This window comes from Micromesistius poutassou (genome assembly GCF_964030765.1).
Source record: "Micromesistius poutassou genome assembly, chromosome: 13".
Lineage (NCBI taxonomy): Eukaryota > Metazoa > Chordata > Actinopteri > Gadiformes > Gadidae > Micromesistius > Micromesistius poutassou.
The window spans coordinates 9,938,693-9,964,099 of NC_140283.1; the positions used below are offsets into that span (position 1 = coordinate 9,938,693).

A 25,407-nucleotide genomic window follows, 5' to 3' on the forward strand; every position below is an offset into this window, starting at 1 on the left:
TGTAATGTATGGTCAAGGCATTGTATCCACACTAATGAAACGCATGCATTCCAAAAGTAAGTCTGGGTGGTGGGTTGGTTGTGATGGTTTATTTTATGACTCCTGTTCCCGTCCCACGTGGGATGATGGTTTAAGCTGAAACGCAAGAGGAAAATAATCCTTAACCATGCTTAAAAATAAACAAAATGGTTATTTCAAGGGGTTAACAAACTCCTAAATGTTCCAGCATAATGGTCACACTTCTTTGAAGGACCTATTTTGTTCTGGTTAAATAAAGGTATGTTTAGGGAAGCTATTACTATGTTCTACTTTGTCACATTCTAGCAATATGCATAATATCATTTTTATTCTGAATTATATTATTGATAAAAAAATATACAGACACCGACACATGAACCGTGCGGACACCGGACACCAGCTGTATCTCTATTAAATGGTTAGAATATCTGGACACATGTCAGGCCCTGCAATTCATAATAACGATTTAGGCTATCCACGTTGAACACTCATACATACATTCAAATCTGGATGAATGTGCATGTATGTCCGAATGAGAGGCAACTTCAAAAAAACTAACCACGCTATTATTATTATTATTTTTATTGTTTGGCTATACTGAACCATTCAAAAGATAACGGTGCTGAAACAGCACCCGATGTTTCACAAAGAACAGTCGTGCATCATGTACTAGCCGAGGAAACAAAGCGCACCGGAGTGCGCAGATCAACACTAGGGAGCCCGTGAATGGAAAGCTAACTCGACTTATTATCAGGGCTCTCATCATTGTACAGTAGCCTCTTGTCCTACATCCCGTCCCGTTACTTTCAGGCTTAGCGGTCATGTGGCTCTTTACGTCGCCACATAAAGCATGCGTCTCCAGGTAGCAGTGCACCTTAACAAAACTAATGTTAACTTATTCGTATAAATATGTCTATCCCGACACTGAAATAATGATGTTCTAGTACTGCAAATACTGTGGCTGCGTTCAGAGACTTACCAAAAAGAGCAGACCCACGTTGAATTCCTTTGTCTGGACACCAAATGTTATCACCGTTAAATGACACAACTTTATCTGAAGCCTTGGAATTCAACATAAATACCTGTTAACCATTGTAGAGTTTTTTAATCACATTTATTAGCACCATTTCATCTGGCACTCTGCTACAGTTATCCTTTCTCTGTAGCCACTCGTCCCCGGGATTGGGATAACTCCTCCCCCTCGCAGATCTGATTAGCCCCTAATTTCTCCTGCCCCGCTGCCATTGGCTGTCGCGCCTTTCTCTCAAAAGGTTGCATGAATTTAGGTTGCCCTGCTGATTGGCGTGTGCGGGTTCCACGGCAACATTGTCTCGGGCGCGTGCCTATTCTTGTGTCCTTTCAAATAATGACTAAATTGTTGCACCTGATAATGTTAATTCATACATGTAAATTGTATTGTCTATAGGACTAGCACTTATTTTCACTTTCTAAATGTGCATGATACGCAAGTCCGTAGAATGGCTTATGCATACAAGCTTATTTCCATTTTCCAAAATTCCAATGGATTCAATAATATATAAGTGAAACATTGATAGAAAATTTATACTGACATATTATACTTAAATTATACTATACTTATAATATTATATATATTTCATCACGTTTTAAATATGATTTATAGCCCACAAAATCAGCCTATTGGGAGACACCGCCACCCAGTGGTCTGACGTAGGCAATGGCTTCAGTAGCTGGGCCTTAACCATATTAGGATATGGTGAAAAATGGGTTATATATAGGTTATAGAGAGCATGTTATATTCTAATGACACCAAACATCTGGTCTGAATAAAATTGAGTAAAAGTCGTTGGGTACAGAGACTACTGGTCAATTACTTTCAGACATGCATTATAAGACAGAAACTCACCTTTATTATTTGGCTTTTTAACAAATATGCAGCTATACTGAATACAATACCATGAGGTATTTTTTGATAATTTTGATTCAAGAAAAAATTAAAGCTGTTTCTCAATGTAAATTATATCCATTTATACAATTAGAGCTATACATAACTGACAGGATGGGGATGAAATACAGACACACACACACACACACACACACACACACACACACACACACACACACACACACACACACACACACACACAAGTAAAGGTAAGACCAGAGAAGGTGCCGTGACTTAACAGTTTAATGTAAATCCAAGACAAAGTGTGATTACATTTCTACACATATACAATATGCATATGTGATCATACAAATTCTCATTAATAACTCGATTCACCTCGGAGACCGAAAAAATGATCAAAAGTAACAGTGAATAACAAGCTATAACATAGTTCACCACAAAGCGAGACCCTCTCGTCCTACAGTTAGTAAAGAGGACAATTAAAATAACTATATTCTTCTATTTGACGAAGGTTGTTTGTCTGTTAAAATCCTCCCGTAGATTTACAAAGCTATCGTTAGATTTTTGAAGCCTAATATAAATTCACTCCATTTTTCTACAACGAAAATGATTAAGAGAAGCACACAACATCATATGGGAAACACAAGCGCTGAGAAGCATGTACTCAATATTGTTAGGAGTTTTTGTTTTACTTAATCACTCTTCTTATTGTCATTATTATAATTATTTAAACATTCTATAAAGCCAGTAAAATATCCATTCTCATAACATAGTTAATAATATTAGGCTAAGGAATAGGGTATACATAGATCGCTACGGTAACAGATTGAAATAATAAGACATCACACACCCCAATAAAGAAAAGAAAAGGAGGACAGTAACGGAACAAAAGGTTTACCAGGAAATACAGCACACATTGGCTTTATCAACAAAGAAATGTGATCTGTCGCGCCAGCAAACGGCAATGGACACAACAGGGAGTCAGGGTCTGATGCAGGTTTAGGTCTTACAATGGAAACTATGGTTTGAGTGACATTCATAAGAAAATATGAACATGTGTGTAAAGTACAAGGACACGACCAACACAGTAGTTAATTGTAGTGTTGACAAAAAAATGAAAATGGCATAATAGTATGTAATTCAAGCGAAATTACTCTTTTACAATTGAAACTTTACACACCAGGCTTTATCGTAATAAAAAAATATTTTTCACATTGTAAAAATGTTATACCTAAATTTGAAAGTAGTCTTGGGTGCTGACTCCAGATTCTACCATTAAATATTACAAACGTATTTGTCTTGGAATGGTGTTGTTTTTATCTGTAAGTAGCAAAGGTTTGGACTAGGGACTTAACATCAAAGCAATTTGGAAGAAATATAATCTGATGCAGTTAAAATGGTTGTGACCACAAAGCAATTTGAATCACTTCTAGTAATAACAACAATGTGTAACACCGTTTCACAGTGATGGCATCAAACCTTGACCACCGTACCCTGAATCCCACTTAAGGAACAGCCAGCAAAGGAGCATATCTCCACATCGAGATTCAAAATGAGGAAAAATGTTCCTCTTAAATGTGTGATAGAATGTCTATGTCATCAGATTGTACGTAATTGAGAATAAAGAAAGGAAAGAGTCCATCAGCACATGTTAACTCCAGCCAACACATTTCATTACCTCCTTATTACTTTTGGCAGCGGCTTGACATTTTATCAGACGATTGCAAGGTGACACAGTTCTTTGTGTGTGTATGTGTGTGTCTCTGTGTGTGTGTGTGTGTGTGTGTGTGTGTGTGTATGTGTGTTGTGTGTTTTGTGTGTTAAGTGATTCGCCCCTATTCCCTTCTTCCAGCACTTCAAGTCACTACTTCAGAGGAGTTTGGCAGGAGAATACCAATGGAGCTAGCAATGAGGGTGGTATGCCTTGAGGAATGTTTCGCAATTATTTCAAAGTTCAAAGAGCAGTATTACTCACAAACAACATTGTGGACAGAGTTGGAAATTGACACCTTTTGTGTGAAGTATTTTCTTTTAAAGAACAGTGGATAAAAAAAAAGATGTGAAAGGCTGAGAGAGACTGAGCCGCACATAGCTTTTGCTAATATAAACCACACCTCAAAGTTAGAAGGGATTCTTAGTTGTTTTTGCAGTACTCTTGAATTAAAATGGCCAAATGCAGCATTCACACTTGTGCATTTTGGTACTCCAAAGTCACATTTCCAATTAGTCTTTTTTCACAAAATACAAATCATGGTTTCATGTAAAACTCATGTGTATCTCGATTGCTGCATCTTGATTTTGTTTTTTCCAAATAGTCTTTGTTTCTTGTTTAAATTAGAAAACAAGAAACAGAAATATACTCTCTCAAGAGTGAATTACGCTGCTAAATAATTATGCAATATAGTTACTATAGAATTAGTGCATCATGCATTGGTGACAGTTGACGGTTACATAAATTCAGTCTTTAAATTAAATATTCACCTGCTGAAAGAGCTGTAAAGCATGTTCAATGTCACAGGTCACACATTACATTCATTTTGTGCACGTGACCATGATTTTAAAGGTATAATTGGTATATTTTTGATTAAATTAAATTTACATATCATTCCATTCCATGGCACACTAACCCAATACATCCGCTTTTTTTATACAAATTACATTTTGTTGAAATATTGATAAAACTACAACATCAAAGACTAAAACAAAAAATACACATAAAACCTTTGAGGAGAAGTTAAGATATTAAGGGAACAGATAAACTAATAGCTACCTATAGTCGTGGGTCAATGCGGGAACACATAATAGGAGTAACACTATTCATAGAGAACGCTTGGCTGCAGCAGTTGTTGCTTGTATTTACAGAAACTAACTCAATGAATGCAGTGTGCGTTTTGCATGGTAAATCTCTCCTTTGCACACAAACACACACACACCCCCCCCCCCCCCCCCCCCCCCCCCCACACACACACACACACACACACACACACACACACACACACACAATTCTGCATATACATTCACCGGGGATAAAAACCAAAAAAAATCCCTAAAAGCACTTTGAAAGAAAAGTCTTATTAAAAGAGTTAAAGGAAAGAAACCAGAATTATTGCCGGACTACTTTGTGGAGACGCTGTGGAGGATTGCTTGTACTCTGCTAAGATGTACAGAGTTGTGTGTGTGTGTGTGTGTGTGTGTGTGTGTCTTTGTGTGTGTGTGTGTGTGTGTGTGTGTGTGTGTGTGTGTGTGTGTGTGTGTGTGTATGTGTGCGTGTGTGTTGGAGTCTTTGGTGGGAGGAGTCTGAGACAGAATAGGGACGCTCCGTGGTAACGCGGCAGCAGTGTAAGAGATGGAGGACAAACGCCAGATTATATCAAACAGTGGAATGTTTCAGTAGTCTTCCTCAGAACTGAGGAACCAAAGAATTCAATGAAAATAAAGAAAAAAAAACACAAATCTCTCGTACGTGTGTACTTGCGCCCCAATGAGCTGAGGGAAACAAGGTAGACAAAACAATAACCATATGAACAAAAACATTGACACGGACAAGAATGTGAAAGAAAAAAAAAACATTCTGCATCACAACATCACATCTTGGACTGCCAGGATCCCCTGTTGGCCATTGTGGACTAACGGGGGGGGGGGGGGGGGGGGAGCAATCAGTACCAAGGGCAAGAGAGCCCACTGCTTTCTACCAGTAGTCACTTAAATGTTGGTTTGGAGCTTGGGCAGTGGGCACACCTTGAAGCTAATCGCCAATGACTCCTTTGGATTATGTTAAACTTAACAGTTAGCATGGTCAGCAGTGCTTTGATACTGGTGCCCCCACCTGGGAGCAGGACTAAATATGACTCTACATCCACCCCAAGGTTATAAATCAAGAAATGAAATGAGCAGGACAAAATTTGATTTATAATAATGATATAAAAAAGAAAAATATATAAACTCACACACACACACACACACACACACACACACACACACACACACACACACACACACACACACACACACTAATAGAACAGCCACAACAATTATTGCAACAATCTCTAATAATAATTAACACAAAAAAAACCTACAGCCATGTCAAAATGTAATCGTAAGATGAGAACAAAATAACAAAGAAAAATCTAAAAATAACTTTAAATGCCAGAATTATGAAGGGAAAGGAAAAAGGGGAAGGCTTGTTTTAATAAACCACTAGCAGTTGAGATGAGCACATTCATTTCACGAGGGCAAAATAAGAGATAATAATGAATACTAATCCCGTCAGTGGCTACTAGAAAGAACGTCCGTTAAATAAAGCAGCGGGTCACATGGAGCGGCAGCCACGTTGGGTATAGTTCTACGTGTTGAGGTGTGCCTGCGAGGGGGTCTGTACCTCGGCTCACATACACACTCTCACATACACACACGTATGGTGGCGGTGGCGGCGGCGGTGGACCGCCCAGGTCCAAGAGAGGCCCTTCCAGGGTGTGTGTGTGTGTGTGTGTGTGTTTTCCACATGTCCTCTTCTGGTCATTAATATGAGATGACAACACATCTCGCCATACCATTACTTCTCAGAGCACAACAAGACAAATAACTTGCGTGTATCTTTGCCAGAAAAACATCAACGACAACAGCAGTAACAACGACGATAATTAAAAACACTCCTGTCCAGAGTTATAGGTATAGTGTGTGTGTGTGTGTGTGTGTGTTATGTGTGGGTGTGGATGTGTGCGCGTGCAGATACATTTGTGTGTTTGTGTGTGTGTGTGTGCGTGTGTCTGTGTTTGTGTGTGTTCATGCAGTGGCCCCCTACGAAAGATCACCACAGGGTTCATTGTTACTGTCAACCTGCTCAGTGCCAACATGCTCACCTCTTCTCATTCCATTTAAGATAAGGGATTCCCACCTCCTCCTCCACCATTCCTATCCCGACCAACCCTTATGCTTTCTTAGGCCCGCCCCTTAGAGCTTGTGCCTACACACTATCTGTCTCTTGCAGCCCTCTGTCCTCTAGTCTCTCGCTCTCTCTCCTTCTCTCTCGCTCACTCTATAGCAACCCGGCTCTCTCTCTCTCTCTCTCTTTCTCTCTCACTCTTTCTCTCTCAGCCCTCTCATTGGCCTTGCAGGGTCGCCGCCATGGAAACAAACACTCTCTTTCAGGTCCTTTTTGCCTGACCTAGCTCGACGAGACGACTTCTGTGTAGTCTCGAGCTTGATATAATGTCAACACCTGTGTGTGTCCAAGCCAATCCGTGTCACTTTACATTGGTTTGTTCGAATGGAGTTGCCCAGTATACAATACCACCTTGCACTACTTTCCAGCTCTGGAGTCCCTGCTGCTTATGAATTTCCTTCTTCTTCTGTGGTAAAAAATACACCAAGTGATCTTAAAAGTAAAGCCACATTTCGGGTGCCACGGTGGTAGAGGTCACAGTTACACTATACATTTCATTATTTACATTTATATCCCGAAAAAAACAAAAACAAAACATCATCATGTGACCATAATTTATGTAACGACTTTGGTTAAGTACCCCCAAGCAAGGTTATCTCATGCACGCATCATAAAATTAGCTCAGCTTTTAATCATATCGACTCTCTGACATTAAGTGTCAACATCATCATCATCATCACTTTATAGTACGCTGTCAATGGGAAACACAAAACGCTAAAACAACCGGGTAGAGTCTACACCTGGAAGAGAGCTACAACTGCCAAGACTGGGGGGTGTCAGACCAGGGAAGCACTCCTCGCGTGAAGCGCCCTTAAGGGTCTCCAGTGGCTCTGGGGGGCTGGGGGGCTGGGGGGGGGGGATCAGAGCCAGGTAAACTGTGTCATTATATCTGTAAGGCACTACTATAGGGAAGGACGGCTGAATAAGCTAAAAGACAATGTACAATGCAGGGCTTTTCCATCTACTCAACATGGCTGACAGTAGCACTTACACACACCCACACGCACGCACGCACGCGAGCGCGTGCACACACACACACACACACACACACACACACACACAGACAATCACGTTGTACATGCCTATGTTATTATATAACCACTTTTTGTGCAATCACATTGAAAAAAGAAGAAAGAAATCGGAGGTGAGTCAAATAAGTCTATTGGTATCAGGGAGGGGGGGGAAATAAAACCAAACGTTTCTCCATAAAAACAAGTTGGTGCAGACTGCTACATTCTAAGAACAGGGGCCCAGCGAAGACACCTAGCTAAAACAAAGTTTATCGTATCGTAAAAGGTGAAACATACAAGAAGGTAAGGAACAAAAAATATCTATAAATACACTAGAAAGTTTGTTGTCTTCTGGTGGTTATATTTCCAGAGTCCTCCTCGAGTCGGTTGAGAAGATGGAGTGTGTGCTGGGGAAGGGCCCTCTCCCAGACACACTGTGAATGATTTGGAAATAGTTAAGACAATTAAAGGCCATCAATATATTTTTTTTTCTTAAAAGAGCAGCAGGTTTTTTTTTCTTCGTATTTCACTTTCTCTCTGTATTTGGGATATTCGACACACCCAGAGAGAGTTATCCCTGTTCAACTGTCACGTCCCAGACTAAACGGGGAGAGGGGTAGGGGAGGGGGGGGTGGAGGCGATAAAACAAAAACAACGTTTTTTTTGAGGAATAAATCCTCCGTCCAAGTAGGCCTGTTTCAGAGACGCCACCGTGAAACCATCACAGAGTCTTTCAAAAATAAGACAAAATATTGAAATCAAAAGAAAAGACTTGAACTGGCCCTTTTTGCAAACAAGGATAAGAAACAGGGGGCGGGGGGGTAGGGGGAAATGTAATGTACCCCTCTACAATCCTACCCATCTTCTCCCTTCTCATTCGGTTCTCTCTCGCTCTCCGCTTTCATGTGTACACAACCTTGTCAGATTCCCAACGGACTCCTCTTGCCTCCTTCTCCGTTTGCCTCTACAGTTCCTGGGGGGGTCCTGGGGAGGAGGACAGGGAGGGGGGGGGGAGGGGGGACATCAACAGGGTGGGAGTGGACTCCAGAAGGGTTGGGGGAGTGAAATCAGAGGGAGGTGAGGGAGGTGAGGGTGGTCCAGGGTTGGGGTAGGTCGGTGTAGTCAGCAGCAGCGGCAGCAGCAGTGGTGGGTGCTGGGGTGGGGTGGGGGGGTGGATGCTGGGGGTCTCCCGTCTCCAGTGTGGTCCACAGGGGTCCCGACGAACGGGGTTCCCCTCTCTAGAGGTAAGGGTACTGGTTGACCTTGGCGGGGCTCAGCGGGTATCCAGTGTACATGGTGGCGGTGGAGGCCGGCGAGGCGCTGATGTAGGCCGGGTGGTGGTGGTGGTGGTGGTGGTGGTGGGCGAAGGGCTGCACCTGGTACTGGCCGGCGTGGTGGTGGTGGTGCTGCAGCGTGGGCGACGGCAGCACGCCGTGGCCCATGCTGACGGGCACCTGGTGCACGATGGCGGGCGGGTAGCTGCCGTGCTGCGCGGCGTGACGCGCCGAGCCCTGGGAGGCCACCAGGTGGGCCATGGTGGTGGCGCCGCTGGAGCCCAGCGCGCCCGCCGGCGGGCCCGTGGTGTAGGCGTACAGCTGGGGCTGGCCGGGCAGGTGGGCGGCCGTCAGGTGCGGGTGCGGGTGGGGGTGGAGGTTGCCCGTGTGGGAGGAGGGGCTGCCGTGGTGGAAGGAGTAGGGTGCCTGTGCGGCGATGGTGGGGGCGATGTAGGCCTGCTGGCGCCGGTGGCCCGCGCTTCGCTCGGCGGCCATGTGCTGTTGGGCCTGGAAGGAGCACGACGGAAATGAAGCAGGGGTAAAGGGAACAGAGGGGGGACGGGGGTACGGGGGGGCGGGAGGGCAGAGCGGTCAGCATCGTAACGTTACAATCGGACGAGGGGGAAACGGCGAGGGCGGGAGAACGAGATGACACGGAGAGAATGAACGAATGCTACTCGTTCAACTTATATTTCGGCCCGTTATACCTATGAGATATAGTGACATATTTTGACTTGTCTCCATGGAGACCACACTGTTCTCCATGGAGACCCCACTGGTCTTAACCAATGGAACATTCAGTGACCAAACCGAAAGGTAAAGAAAACTAAATCCGACTGCTTGTGAGGTATGCTGACCCCTTAAATAGAAGTAGGCTGTCTGCTTCTATCCCAGTAGACAGATGTTCGGTTTCCCCATACCTGGCTGAGGTTGAGGGGCTGCTGCTGAAAGGGATGCGGCCCGGAGCGTTGATGTCGGTAGGATCCCACCCCAGCCACGCCCCCGGGTAAGTGGTTGTTTCCGGACACCACCCCGCTGGAGGACTTGAACTTGTAGTTCTGGTGATTCATTGCTTCTGTGACGAAAGAGGACACAAGGTTACTTAATCTCTCGATGAAGGACGGAGCAAGAGGAACAACACGACCGCAGGAACGGAAGCACGTTGGTATCTTAGGAATGGGAAACGGAATGCCTTTGGCCTTGTCTCGGTGTCTCACACTCGTTCTCCACAGGGCGTCATTCTCTAAGGCATTCAACACGTCTCGATTATCAAACAAAGGCTCCATGTTGCAATCTTGAATCATAACATGTAACAACAACATGTAGGAGTGACGTTTTTGGGGAAAACCTTGAAAATGATAAAATAACAATAAAAATTCGATCTTCATTATCTTCAAACGTCTTCACATCTTCAATAGATTCCCACATTGATGATCCCAACACATTCCATGGAAAATTGTAAAATCTTGCTTAGCTCCGACCCTGTCTCCCCTGGCCTCCCCTCTCTCCCCTTCCTCCCCCTTTACCTGGCATGAGGCGATCGCACTCGCTCAGCAGCTCACTGCCTTGTGTCTTCAGGGGGGGGACGATGATGGTGCGAGAGTTCATGTTGTTGTAGTTGTCCAGCACGGTGCTCTTGCTGTCGTAGCCATTGTTGTTGTTGTTGTTGGCCAACCTGGTTTCCATGGCGTAGGGGCTGTTGTTGCTGGAGCAGTCCGAATCGGGCGAGTCATGCACCGTCACGCAGCTGATCACGTTCTTCCTGTGCTTCGACGGTAAGCTAGGAGAGAGAGGGGATCGGGGGGGAGGGGTATTAAAGGGTAATCAATCTGTGAAAGGTAGCTCAGCCAGGAACTGACTGCACCCCTTGAGCAAGGCATGGGTCTAACTAGCTACGAGACAGCTCTGGTCTCACAACAAGAACCCATCGCCAGTATGCATATAAACATATAGACACTAAAACCTACTACCACACAACACACAGGTATACATACAAGGGTAAACAAGAGAACAAGACACAATAAATGGTGATAAGTGCATGTCAGTCAGCGATTGGAGTGAGTGGGCGCTGAGGTGTTTAAGGGCTCTGACGGTAGTAGGATAAAAGCTGTGGCGGAGCCTCATGGCGTTCATGGTGCTTTGTTTTTGAAGAACAACCCGTGGACTCACTTGTTGTTGCTCTGCTTGTGTTCCTCCTCGTCATCCGTGTCGCTGCTGATGGTGATGATGCTGACGGCCGGGCTGGGCGTGTCGGGGATGATGATGGTCTGTCGCGGGACGTGATGGTGGTGGTGGTGCTGCTGCTGCTGGTTGTGGTGGTGGTGGTGGTGCTGCTGCTGCTGCTGCTGCTGCTGCTGCTGGTGGTGCTGGTGTTGGTGGTGGTGGTGATCGCAGGTGGTGCTGGAAGCCTGTTCCGCTTGGCCGCCGCCACCGCCACTGCCGCCGGACCCCCAGCCTCCTCCTCCTCCTCCTCCTCCTCCTCCCCCGCCACCGTGGCAGGATTGGTGGCCGGGGGCGGTGGTGACGGTGGAGATGGCGGGGCAGTTGAAGGAGGTGTTGTTCTGGAGCACGGCGCAGCGTGGAGGCGTGTTCTCCTTGACCCGCTTGGAGCGCTGCGGGGACAGGACGGGCTGGGAGGAGGACACCTCGTAGCCCGACACGTTCCTGAGGCACGGGCGAGACCGGGACGGGAGTTAAAGAAGCCGGGGCGTAAACAATGCCTGTTTTAGCCGGAGAACCTCCGCCAAATGCAAATCAGAGCAGCTGGTCGTAAAGATTTGAGAAAAAACGGACACGTTGGGTTCCATAGGAGCAAGTGCAGGGGATGTTAAAAATCTCAACTTGCACGTCACACTTTATACATTTTAGTCCAAATAACATAGAAATGCTCTACAACAGCTATTTTGAGTAAAATAACTAAATATATATATATTGCATGCAGTGTTGATCTGATGTGTACCGTACCTGGTAGACATCTGGTGCTGCTTGGTCTTTTTGGACAAGCTATTATTGGTTGACGGCTGCCTCATGACATGTGCCACTCCCACATTGAGCGGCTGATTGGATGGTAGAGTGACGTGGCCGGCCAATAGGGCCGGCTGCTGCATGATGGGGTTGTAGTGGCTGGCGTGAGTGTGGGAATTCCTGGAAACGTAAAAAGAGAAAGAAAATAAATGATATGTTCATAAGAAAGTAAAATGACATTTTATGCATAAACCAAATTCAATCTCTTCCTGTGAACACAGCTCTGAGTAGTCCTTTAAGAGTTACACCAAGCAGGATGATAAACGAGAAAGCACAGCAACACAGAGGGTGTTCTTTCAAAGTTCAGCCAGCGGGTGGCAGCAACTCCCTGCTGTGACCCACGGACGTGTGAGACGGAGGAAAGAGAGAGATGGAAGATAGAGGGAGAGTCGTAGAGCGAGCCAAGTGACAGGGCAGAGGGGCTGACACCGGCAGCTGTGGACTGATAGCTCTGCAGAGGAAGTGCGACACTCTCTCCAAAACCTCTCTCCCGAGGACAATGGGGCTGCCATTGAACCGAGAGGGAGGGAGGGAGGAAGGGAGGGAGAGAGGGACAGAGGGGGAAAGAGTGGAAGGGGTGGTGGGGAGAAAGGGTGGGTTGTCTGGCCACAAATAGACTGATCCTAATAATTCCTTGCATGCATCCATACACACACGCACACAGTGTACACACACACACACACACACACACACACACACACACACACACACACACATGTGTGTGTGCATGTGCGCACTCACACACACACACACACACACACACACACACACACACACACACACACACACACACACAGACGCATACACATTCACAGACACTACCTCCCACTATCTCTACCTCTATCCGTAATCTTTCTCCAGGCCCCCATTGCTCTGACTTCACCCATCCAGCCCTGTATCATGCCATCGCAGTGACAGGCCATACCGACATGATGTCACCACCATGTACGTGTCCCCAAGGTAAATTGGGTCTCATGAACAGGACCGTATACCCTCAGAAGACGCAGGTCCCAGGCCGTAGCCGGGTGTAGGCCTGGGCCTTAAGAGAAGCTGACCGTGATTGACAGTCAATTTAAAATGGTGCAAACCTGGACTTTAATTACATAAAGTGCTGCATAGGCACCGTGTGGGAAGGTGGTAGGGGACAGAGATGACAGGGAGCTGTCCATCATGCCTGCCGTTGTCATATGAACAAAGGCTTGATACTAGAGCTTTACATCTACACAACATAGAAACTGGTTTTACTAATCTAGAGCTATACACCTACAGTATATAGATAGTGTTTATTATTGTCTAGAGCTTTATACCTACAGTATATAAAAACTGCTTTTACTCATCTAGAGCTATACACCTACAGTATATAGAAACTGTTTATTGTCATCTAGAGCTATACACCTACAGTATATCGAAACTGTTTTTACTCGTCTAGAGATATAAACCTACAGTATATAGAAACTGGTTTTAATCATCTAGAGCTATAGACCTACAGTATATAGAATATGTTTGTCATCTAGAACTATACACCTACAGTATATAGAGACTGTTTACTGCCATCTAGAACTATACACCTACAGTATATAAAGACTGATTATTGTCATCTAGAACTATACACCTACAGTATATAGAGACTGTTTACTGCCATCTAGAACTATACACCTACAGTATATAGAGACTATTTACCGCCATCTAGAACTATACACCTACAGTATATAGAGACTGTTTATCGTGATCTAGAGTGACAGTCAATATGTGCAAGGATGTTCACCTCCAGCTGGCCAGAGGCTGTGTGCTGCTCATTGGCTCGGGGATGACGGTGGCGTGCTGGACCGAGGTGTGGGTGAGCTGCTGCCACGCTGGGGGCAGCAGGATCTGCTGGGCACCGCTGGGCCACGCCTGCTGAGGTAGAGAGACACAGAGACAGAAGGGGAGACAGAAGGAGATAGAGAGAGAGAACAGGAGATCACAGGTACATTAATAACTGTCCCAGAGATTCCAGATGGGGGGGGGGGTATAAGTATAGCAGGTAGAACTGGTAGTATAAGTATAGTATAAGTATAGCATAAATATAGCAGGTAGAGCTGGTCGTGTGTGTGTGTGTGTGTGTGTGTTTGGCAAAATTAAGATCAGCCGATGATTTAATTGGATGCATGGTTCCATTCATGATAAGGTTAAAAAATAAATGCTAATTTGTATTTTGCATTGAGTGTGAGGGATCCCCTGTGTGTGTGTGTGTGTGTGTGTGTGTGTGTGTGTGTGTGTGTGTGTGTGTGTGTGTGTGTGCGTGAACGTAACCCAAATTGATTAATGCAATTCTATTGATTAGCACTTTAATGTCAGGGCTAATGAATAGTTCCTTTAATGGCATCGGCACATCTATTTACAACAGCCTCAGAGAGCGCTGCGGCACGCAGCCACATAGGAAGACATGAAGGGAGGGAAATAAATAACCAAAGAAAGAAAACCAGACACAAATAGACGGAAATAGTGCAGGCAAGGGAAGTGGAGCACACAAAGTACATCGCCGCTGCTAATGCTTTTATGCTTCGGTAATTTCAGACCCAACAAATGAACCTGATTTCCTAGTTTCCTAGTTTCTTCAGATTTGAAAAATATCTTTATATAGGCTTTCGGGGGTGAGGGGGGGCAGAATTGTTGGGTTTAAATGTTCGGCTCAGTCCGAATGAACTATGTCACCAGTCTGACCCGCTTCAGTTCTGTCCACCGATGACGGACGTCCCTAATGGAACATTTAGGGGGGGCTGGAGGAGCCCTTTACATCAGAGACCCACGTCCAGGGCCTTTCATCAACATGCCATTTAGTGGGACTAATACATACATCCATCTCCGCCCCCCCACCTGTTCTCTCTCCCTCTCTCCATTCCTACCACTCGGCATTCCTCCCTGGCCGGGCATCTGTGTTGTGTAACCGGCCTGTCTGCACTCAAACTCAAACTGGTCACCCAGTAAAACACTCCATTATTTCCTTCTTTCTCCCTCGTCTTAGAAACCAACCCTGTCTACACCAATGCTCTTCCCTCTCTGCCCAACCTCGACCCCCCCCCCCAACTCTACCAACCCCCCCCCCCCCCCCCCCACCCTCCCACCACCCCACCCCGCCCGTACCTCCTCTCTGGTTGAAAAACCCTTTGTCACCTCGGGGCCCCGAAAGCCCCTGTCTCTCAGTTTCCAATTGTTTCCACATTTTCTGCATTCCTGCTCCAGATAAAGGTCCTAGTAGTGGCTTCCATGCCTGCCTGCCTGCCTGCCTGCCTGTCCCAGCCCTGCAGCCTCCAGGGCCCGGGCCCTCCCTCCAACAGCAGACCCATGAGGAGCCCAGGGCTGAACCTGCTCGGAGGAGGAGGAGGGAGGCCCTGGGGGTGGAGTGGAAGAGGGGGTTGTTTGGCACTGGATGCCCTGACAATATGAAGGAAGGGGGTGGTGGGTGGTGGGTGGTGCGTGGTGGGTGGTGGGTGGTGGGTGGTGGGAGGGCAGGAGGAATAGAAGGCCAACACTGGAGAGAAGGCTGCAGCTACGAAGAAAACAGCTATCCAGCCAAGCCGGGCAGACCTCCCACAGTTAAGGGCTTCTCAGGCACACACACACACACACACACACACACACAGGGCCACACACACTGACGAACACATGTACACACACACAACCACACACACACAAACACACGCACAACCACACAAAAACACACACACACCATACCCACTTATTAGGTGTTCTGTTCGCTGGCCTATATAAACCATCTGCTTAAGTTAACTGCAGACTCGGTCTTGGTTGAACATGTGCGCAGACAGGAGTTTACGGTAAACAGCGTACATGCGTTGGCCGTGTGGGATCACCAGCTCGGTCGAGCGTGACTGGAACCAGTCCGGCGCCACGCTATGGAGCCATTTACATGCCTATGCGCGGGGGGCAGGTGGTGACTTTTAACTTTTTTTTTTTATGTGGGTGCGAGGCCATGTGGCGTTGAGCGGAGAGGAAGCAGGGCGCTCCGGTCAGAGCTCGGCCCTCCCGGGATGTCCCGTCTGATCTGACCTCCCTGCCTCCTCTGAGCTCTGTCGTTTGGCACGGCTGACTTGGAAGCAAACCCTGGAGCTAATCACCATTTGGTATCTGACAGATTAACTGTTAAAAAGCAGACAGACGGACGTAGACAGACAAATACACACATACCCAAACAAACACACACACACACGCGCGCACACACACACACACACACACACACACACACACACACACACACACACACACACACACACACACACACACACACACACACACACACACACACACACACACACACACACAGCCTTGCTGTCTGTCTGGCTTGCCTACTGCATGATTAGGCGAAGATAAGGGAACACTTCAGACTAACAGGGTTTTCAGGGATATTTAAAGCCTTCATGGAAATTTCCATTGGGAGAGGGTAGGGGTGAGGGTGAGGGGGGGGGGGTGGGGTGATGTTGAGCGCAAGGTAGAGAGTGCAGGGTGCGCAGAGAGAGAGAGCGAGAGAGAGAGAGAGAGAAAGAGAGCAAGAGAGAGAGAGAGAGAAAGAGAGCAAGAGAGAGAGAGAATGAAAGTGAGAGAGAAAGGATCATGCTCGTTTTTCAGTGACTTCCTGTGGCCTGTTTATTAGCTCCAGCTTAACTACTAGACAGCCTGTAGTGCGGAGGTGAGGCCAGGCTCCAGCGCTCCGAGCCGGGTGCAACAGAGCGTGGAAGCCTCCAGAAGAACAGGATACAGCACGGAGAGGAAGACAAAGGCGAGAAACTAACAAACAAACAAACAAAGAAGGACGGGATGAAAGGGTAAAGTGAGGGAGAGGAAGCCGGAGAAAAGACGACTTCTCACAGGGAAAGTGAGTCGAGAGAGAGAGAGAGAGAGAGAGAGAGAGAGAGAGAAGTAAAGGAGAGAGAGCGATAGAAAGTAAAAGAAAAAAGCGACACTGCGTGTGTGCGCTAGAGTGCGAGGGAGAGAAAGCACTACACAAGAAACCTTGCTCTGAGTGCACCAAGGCAAAACAGCTGCCAGCGGCACCAGGGTCACAAACATTAACACAATTTCTGTCGTCCTTCATGGCTGCCCCCCCTTCCTCCAATCTGCCATCTACATGTTATATATAATGCATTTATTAAAAATACTTTTTACAGGCAGAAGAGAAAGATAACCAACACAAATAGTTTTGTGTTTTGTTTCTTCGCCTCCTTTCAGAGAGTATAGAAGGGATCTATCTACCAACGACTGTATACCAGGTCTCTACCTCAGACTGTACACCAGGTCTCTACCACAGACTGTATACCAGGTCTCTACCTCAGACTGTACACCAGGTCTCTACCTCAGACTGTACACCAGGTCTCTACCACAGACTGTACACCAGGTCTCTACCACAGACTGTATACCAGGTCTCTACCACAGACTGTATACCAGGTCTCTACCACAGACTGTACACCAGGTCTCTACCTCAGACTGTACACCAGGTCTCTACCTCAGACTGTATACCAGGTCTCTACCACAGACTGTATACCAGGTCTCTACCTCAGACTGTATACCAGGTCTATCTACCTCAGACTATATACAGGGTCCTTTTACCTGTGTCAGTAGGCCAGGCTGGAGCTGGAGAGGTTGGGCACCAGGGGCCTGCGTCACTATTGGAACGGCGTTCTCCATCCGCACAGAGTAACTAGTGTGCTTGGACGGAGATGCTTGCAGCCCTGTAAACAAATAAACAAACAAGGGAGAGTTGTCAAAAGAACAGCACAGAAAAGAAACAAGTCGGTGTCTGTCAAGACAAGGAGGGAAGGAGGCCAGGCTATGCACAAACCCAATAAAGAGAGAAGAAAAGGAAAGGACAAACAATACCACAATACCCCCCCACTGCTACTCACAGATAACCCAGATAACCACGATCATGCTCGGAGGAAAATAAAACAAGGGGTCGTCATGGTGATGGTTAAATATATCTCTGCAAAGGTGCCATTAATGGAGATGACCTTTATATTTACAACACAGAAAAACAAAACACAACACAGGCAGCCCTCATTCTTCATCAACCCCCAGTGGAAACACATAACATATGTAGTGCTTGGCAACACATTATCACACAGCCATATAATAAGTACCATAAGTACCATAAGCCATAAGTACATATACATTTGTACTTCTTGATGAGAGAAACGTTGCTTTTGTTATTGGGTATCAAATAACATCGCATTACAACATGAAAAGCAGACTCAATACAAAGGCATTCTCAAACCAAAGCTATATTTGTTATATATTGACATGCATACTCATATTCATATTATAATCATGTATTATTTGTAGTAGAAGTAGTGGTTGTTTTTATACTGTATTTTATACTGTATTTTATACTATTTATTGTGTGAGTGTTTGTGTGAGCATTGTTCACACAAACATTGTTCACACAAACATTGTTCATGTAGAGGCTGCATAAGTCAATTTCATTGTAAGGTTCTACTGCACAATGACAATTAAAGTATCCATCTATCTACCTATCTTGTATCATGAATACAAGTATTAGTACTTGCAGTGGTGCTAGTATTATTAGTCCTACTAGAAGTAGTAATCGCAGTAGTACCAGCATGAGTATCTGGTAGTAGTGTCTGGAAGTGCCAGACCCAGAGAGCCAGGCCACTTCCTGTGAACCTAATCCAGAGTGATCCACAGAGAACACCACGGATGCAAATACGCGCCTCCCCATGCCCTACCGCAGCCCCCGTCTATTTACATGGAGGAGTAAGGAGGGTTTTGGTTTCTCTTTACCTTGGAAGCCGGGCGGGCAGACGATGAGGGCCTGCTGGAAGGGGTCGGGGGGCCGCGCAGGGCAGAGCTGGGGGGGGCCCGGCTGCAGAGGCATGCTCCTCTGGGCCACGGTGGCCATGGAGGCGGTGGTGGGCTGGTAGATTGCGGATTGGTAGTTCAGCAGGGAGACGTCGGGGTTGGCGAGGGAAAAGGTGGCGTTTGTGGTGGAGGAGGAGGCCAAGCAGGAGGCCTAGGATTGACACAGGAGAGGAGGGAAGGGGAGATCAATCAGGCCTCATACTGGGAAACAAAACAAACTATAGAAAGAACAATTCAGAGGTGGCTCGATGGCAACAACCCAGCGGTGCGCTAAACCCTGTAGGCGATACCCCTTGTAGCTTCGCAGGTTTGATTCCCACCTGTGGTCCTATGCTACACGTCGTTCCCGCTCTTATTCAACCCCACCTTCCTGTCTCTAGTCTGTGTCTTGTACAAAAAGCCAATACAATTTCCTTTCCTTTTAAACTCTACAGAGCGAACAGGGAATACTGTCCTAAGAAAAAATGCATAGATGGGTGTGTGGGTGGGTGGGTGGCTGGATTGGATAGATGGATGGATGGATTCTAAGCAGAACATCTCTATCATCCCTCTCACTAGTCATGTCATATGGTCAACATTAAGAAGAGAAGGCAGTCGGAGCATCTACTAATGTTTGAAGCATGAGTCCAAAGAAAATAACATTTGGATGCGCAGGTTTTATCCAACAGGTCTTACAAAACGAGATTGTGTACACTTCTTGGGGTAGCAGACGAAGCTTATCTCATTGTAAGCACTGCAGACTTCATCAATTAGAGAAAGAAAGAATGCTGCAGTCACAGTCTGTGTGCAGTGCAATGGAGTGTAGCGCTTGGTAAGGCATACAGTCTGTGTTTCAGTTTACAGAATAATGAACTCTTAATAGTGTGGTGCTAGAATCGTTGTTCCTGCTCTTTAAAATTAAATCCCCTACGCTACACCAGAGACCTGTTGCAGCACACATAACCTACCCCACCTCTCACCGGCCACATCTCTCTCTCCGACAAACACGGAGCAACCCCTAGGCACGCGACACAACCCTCAAATGGGTTGTGCCTGATTCGGCCGTTCAGGGCAGGACATTCCATGAAATCTGTTCAAAGTGAAATGCTAGAGACTGATAGCGGTGCAAAAAAATGTAAACGCTTTAGTAGGCGAGTTTGACATGTCACAGCGGCCCAATCTAGCCCTCACATCTATACGCCTGATGGGAGGGGAACATTTCCCAGCAAACAGGACTTTGTGTGATTATGCACGCATATGGACTCGCTCTATCTACCATCGCGTACGGAGCATAGTAGGCCATTAAGAAGGAATGAAACGCAGCTCAAACGGCCCGAGTACAAATATGCTTTTAAGAGACATGTGTTTGCTCAGCTTCCAGTCACGCAACTTCCTGCTCAACGACATTTTAAAGTTGTAACCCCCCCCCCCCCCCCCACCACCTTTAATTAGGCTGTATGTAGGTGAACGGGGGGGGTCACTCCCTTTAAAGGGACTCAAATTGCGCTGGAGGAGAGCGTAATCAATACGAGTCGTGACATGCATCAGGAACAGGATAGCGTGGATGCCGCTGACACACAGGGTCAAAGATGGGTCCGGGGGCCTTGCGTATAAACCTGGTGACATAAATCACAAACCTATTTTTATTTGCCTACAGTAAAACCTTACAGCGGGGTTGTGCGATACATCACCTATTTAATTTACAGCGAGAGAGAGAGAGAGAGAGAGAGAGAGAGAGAGAGAGAGAGAGAGAGAGAGGGGTTTTCTTGTGGCGCACTGCACAGTGCTTGTCAAGCCAGCATACGTTGTAACTAAGACGCAATCTGGAAAATCTAGCAACACACAGTGATTCCAGGAGACGGCGAAACTCAGCAGTTTAAATGCGGTACAAACCGGTAAAATACCCAAAGCTTAACCCTGGGAAATGAGAAGGAGTGAGGAGTACAGTGACACGGAGAGAGAGAGAGAGAGAGAGAGAGAGAGAGAGAGAGAGAGAGAGAGAAGAAAAAAAGAGAGGAAGCCTAGTAAAGGGATTCGTAAGGCCTGAAAGACCCAGAATGCAAGGCAAGCAGGAAGTGGTGCTTGTCATGTGTGCAATCAGCACTTTGTGACAATCCCACAGGACCTGAGGTACGGTTGGAAACGCAGACCGGCATCTAAAGACAGACCCTGGAGAAGAAGCAGACTGTCCAGGAACAAGGAGATAGGAGACAGGCAGTTTACGATAAAGCCTACGGCCAGTGTTTTCAGTATGTTTTTTTTTTTAAGTTGCTTAAACCAATTTGATGATCTAGTGCCTCAAACTGATTCCATATGCTCTCTACTGTAAACATAGCAAACATGATCTCCTGACTGTTTGATGTGGGCCACGGTCATCGAAACTGCTTTCAGCCTTCATAAAACAATTTTAGATAGGCTCACTAACAGCAAAACACATGACACCTAAATGATGAGACTGTGAATGAGAGCGCGGGGGCGTTTACACATATGCATTGATTTGCATTCCTTTTCCTAACTAACAAGCGTATATTGTGCAAGAGTGCTAGCAACGTGAACCGTACGTCTTAAGAAGTGTCAAACTGGATCCATAATATCATCATTCATCTGCTATTGACTTGCGTTGCGTTATCGGAATCAATTTGCTCTTGGAGAAATCACGCGTGATAGGGGAAACAACAGGAAGGCTGGATGGGGGGGGGGCACTGGTTTAAACACAACAAATATAACGACCAGTGAAGTGAACAGAATGAGGAAAAGGCTGTTAAAGGCTGCTGCTGAAAGCAAACATGCAGCGCTATAATGCACGTTTACTTCCTACTGCGTCCTGTAGGAAACCATTAAAAACGTGCTACTTTATATTTCTTGTGTGTATATATTTATTATTATATATATATACATATTATATTTATTATATTTAATTATATTGTACTTCATTTCTATTTTAAGCACAGGAGAGTATGTCACGCAAACATTTCACTGCACGTCCTGTTTGAGTATGTGACAAATAAAAACCTTAGAATCTTTGAATCTTCATTTTTTTGAGAAGAGAGACATAATGCATGTGGTGCATCTCGCTCCTCGAAGCCTACCACACGCAATCCATACATCGGGGTTCAACCACCATAATCCATAGACCGATCTATACGGCCTACATTCTGAGTCATCGTGCCGTAGCATACGTGTGCAGCAGGTGAGGTTGTTAGCGCCTCACCCGCCCGGCTCTTTGGATGCTGCAGGCTAGGGTTGGGGCAGGGTACGCACCTGGCTGTGCACAGTGTTGAGCTGGTTGTTGAAGGTCATGGTGAGGTTGGTGGACGTGCTGGGGGCCACATGGGTGATGAAGGGCGTCTTGCTCTGGTTGACCGAGTCGTACATGTTCACGCGCCGCTTGCAGATCTCCATGTTTTGGAAGCACGACTTCACGCTGCGGCGGGAAGACACAGAAGTAGGCTCGTTAGTATGAGGAGAAGGTGAGGGAAGGGACGAGGTAAGAGGGGAGAGTTTTGCTATGCGATATGCAGTCAGGATTTATTTCATTGAATACAATTGGGGGTATGTAAAGCGCTGTATAAATGCAATCAGTTATTCATCTCATTTTGGAGCTGCATTTTACTGTTGGAGAGATTAAAAAATATAAATCTAAAAGTCTAAATGTCTAATTTGTTTAGAATCCCATATCCATCGTTCAGCTATTTGTAAGTGAAAAGCGCTGTGAGAATATGCATTAAGAGTTGACTGCGCTTGCCTGCTTTTGAGACAATTTAGATTTTAGACCACTCCCGGCATATTTCTGACCAATCAGGGAGGTTCTTCTATGATTGATTCGGGGAATTCATCTTGCCCGTCAATCAAAGGTATGTGAAATGCAACACTTCTCATTAGCGGGGAAACATAGCGAGGGAGGGGCAGAGAGGGAGGGGATTTTTTGGTTGTTGTTTGGTTTCAAAATTCCTGCTCTCTTTAGGTCTTTCCTGCCCTCTCTCTCTTTACAACACACATCTTACCGGCAGCACCTTTAAATCAGCTGGTTAGCCTACAGTTCAGTTCATCACAACAGCTCCACTGTAGAACTACTAACTACAACTGTAGTTCTACTAACTACTATCTAAAACTGTACTAACAACCACTGCACTCTAGCATTTCTAACTAATAACTACCATAACTACTGTAGTATTACTAACTAGCATTGTAGTACTCCTAACAAATTATTCTCACTGTAATGATAATAACTACTTTCACAGGAGTACTACTTACTAAATCCCACTGTAGTATGACTCACTACCACTGCAGTACTACTAACTACCACTGCAGTACTACTAACTACCAATGCAGCACTCCTATACAGAGAGAGAGGGACGGGGGGCCGTACTGTGTGCTGTGCGGGAAGTCGAGGAGGTGGTTCATGGTGACGAAGGGGTGGTTGAGGCTCTCTATGGGGGTGATCCGCTTGTCTGCGTCGATGGTCAGCATCTTGGTCAGCAGGTCTATGAACTCCCGGCGGTCCGCCTTCTCCGCCAGCATCTCACTGCCTTCCAGGTCCGACGACATGTTCACCTGTGGACGTGATCACACAACACACACACACACACACACACACACACACACGCACACACACACACTGTCAATGTTACCAATTGAAGTGAAATCATACGGCATATAGTTATTACAGGGCGACAGTGTTCTTGTAGGCTGGTGATACACTCTGTCCTCCAGTACATTCACCATAAAATACCTAATAATACCCACAAGGCCTCATCAGTGATGTCGTCAACACACACGCCGACACACACACACACACACACACGCCGACACACACACACACACACACACACAAACACACACACATACACACATAAAAACACCCCATCACCACCACCACCTCTTCCTCCGCCTCCTCCTCCTCCTCCTACTCACAGAGAGGGTAAACATTTGTACTGGTATTCTTAGCACCAAAAAAAAAAAAAAAAGCAGGGTGAAGGACGCAAGAGAGAGTTTTTTTTATCTCTAAAATCTAGCCTTCTATTCCCAGTGAAGTTCAAATATAAGACTAAAGCACAACCTCGATAAATGTTGCCATTGGGTAATCATTAGGAAAGAAAACATTGACAAAGGACACCATTTTGTGAGCGGCTCTGAAGACAACTTCACCTAAATACTTGTGGGAAGCTGCCTAGGAATGGCGTGTCCCTTTACCTTTGCATAACCCTGAAGCTGTGCATAAATACTGGCCGCGTTTCTGCTCCACGGGACAAAAAAAAAAGCAACGACCAGACAACACTAGCCTTTTAACCCTATGTTACCCGACTTTAGTGTCCATGGAAGGCTGACCATCCTTCCTCCCTATAAAAACTCCCAAGCCGTCGTGTGTGAGAAGACTAAGGTTAACATAGAGATACGAGGACAACGGCCACAGACAAGGAAAGCGCTGCCTTGTTTATTGTGATTGCATGAAACGGAAGCGGCCAGCCTGCCGTCCCTCCATAAAGACGCCAGGCTTATCTCCAGCCCGGCTGCAGAGGATCAGATGTACTGCCAGTCAGCACTGTGAATCTGATTCACAGTTCCTTCCACATGCAGGTGATTTGTGCTCTGTAGCCGACAGCTCCGCTCTGACGCTATCTTAGACCAATCAAACCGACTGAGGTGGGAAATGATCACAGTTCTCCCTTCCGCCACGAGGACTACTTGTGTTGGCTCAACCGGTGCATTAAAGAGCAACGCATTAAAGTGACGGACAAGGAAAATCTGTTGTTTACTTTTAGTTTTGTTATTGAAGGGTTATCAAGGTGTACGTTAAGCATCCGAAAATGATGTTCTATGAAATCCAATGCAATCTCACTTGATTTTAGTCTGTCTCACATTACATTACAGGGAGTACAAACTACGGGAATGCAGAACACGTTTCCTAAAATCCTTACAAGAAACTCAGTCTTCCGAAGAATGAGTTTATTGGCAGACTTTGAGATGCATATTATTAAACATCTTGACATTTTCCAGACGAGATATCCAGTAGGTGTGTAGCAGATACACCCCTCTGTGATATGATATGTTATCATGCACTTTTAGATCCTGTTATCCGTCAATAAATAACAAAAATTATACAGGTTGTCAAATAGCTCCAGTTGGCACAGAAGTGGAGCTGTTTGATATCATAAGAAAGAAAAAAAAGTCATTTTCATACTATCAGTCGGCCGGTCTCATTTCTTCATTTCCCGAGCTCTGACTGAAAAGGGGCATTCTTAACTCTGGCCCCTGCAGATAAAACACAGGAGCCGCTGATTATTTTGGTCTGCAGCCCTGCCTTGCGTGCCTCGCATGGCAACGGCAGATCCATTAGAGCCACTTTTGTGGGGGTGCATCCCTTTGGGGAGTGAAGAGAACGGGAGAAGGATGGCTGAAGGATGG

At 46.0% G+C, this 25,407-nt stretch overlaps 1 protein-coding gene across 3 annotated transcripts in view; it reads right to left on the reverse strand.

Annotated features, from left to right (window-relative positions):
• Positions 1-5,540: 5,540 nt before the first annotated feature.
• The window catches only part of hipk2 (homeodomain interacting protein kinase 2), a 76,183-nt gene continuing 56,316 nt past the window's right edge, over positions 5,541-25,407 (reverse strand). For 2 of the 3 annotated variants that reach the window (XM_084476739.1, XM_084476741.1), the window contains exons 6-15: positions 23,372-23,556; positions 22,264-22,426; positions 18,946-19,174; positions 17,755-17,876; positions 13,919-14,049; positions 12,094-12,273; positions 11,299-11,793; positions 10,656-10,909; positions 10,050-10,204; positions 5,541-9,636 (exon numbers count right to left, since the gene is read on the reverse strand). In XM_084476739.1, coding sequence (XP_084332865.1) covers positions 9,094-9,636; positions 10,050-10,204; positions 10,656-10,909; positions 11,299-11,793; positions 12,094-12,273; positions 13,919-14,049; positions 17,755-17,876; positions 18,946-19,174; positions 22,264-22,426; positions 23,372-23,556 — 2,457 coding nt within the window. In that variant the 3' untranslated portion in view covers positions 5,541-9,093. The remainder of the gene's footprint in view (positions 9,637-10,049; positions 10,205-10,655; positions 10,910-11,298; positions 11,794-12,093; positions 12,274-13,918; positions 14,050-17,754; positions 17,877-18,945; positions 19,175-22,263; positions 22,427-23,371; positions 23,557-25,407) is intronic. The other variant, XM_084476740.1, reaches the window with a different exon arrangement.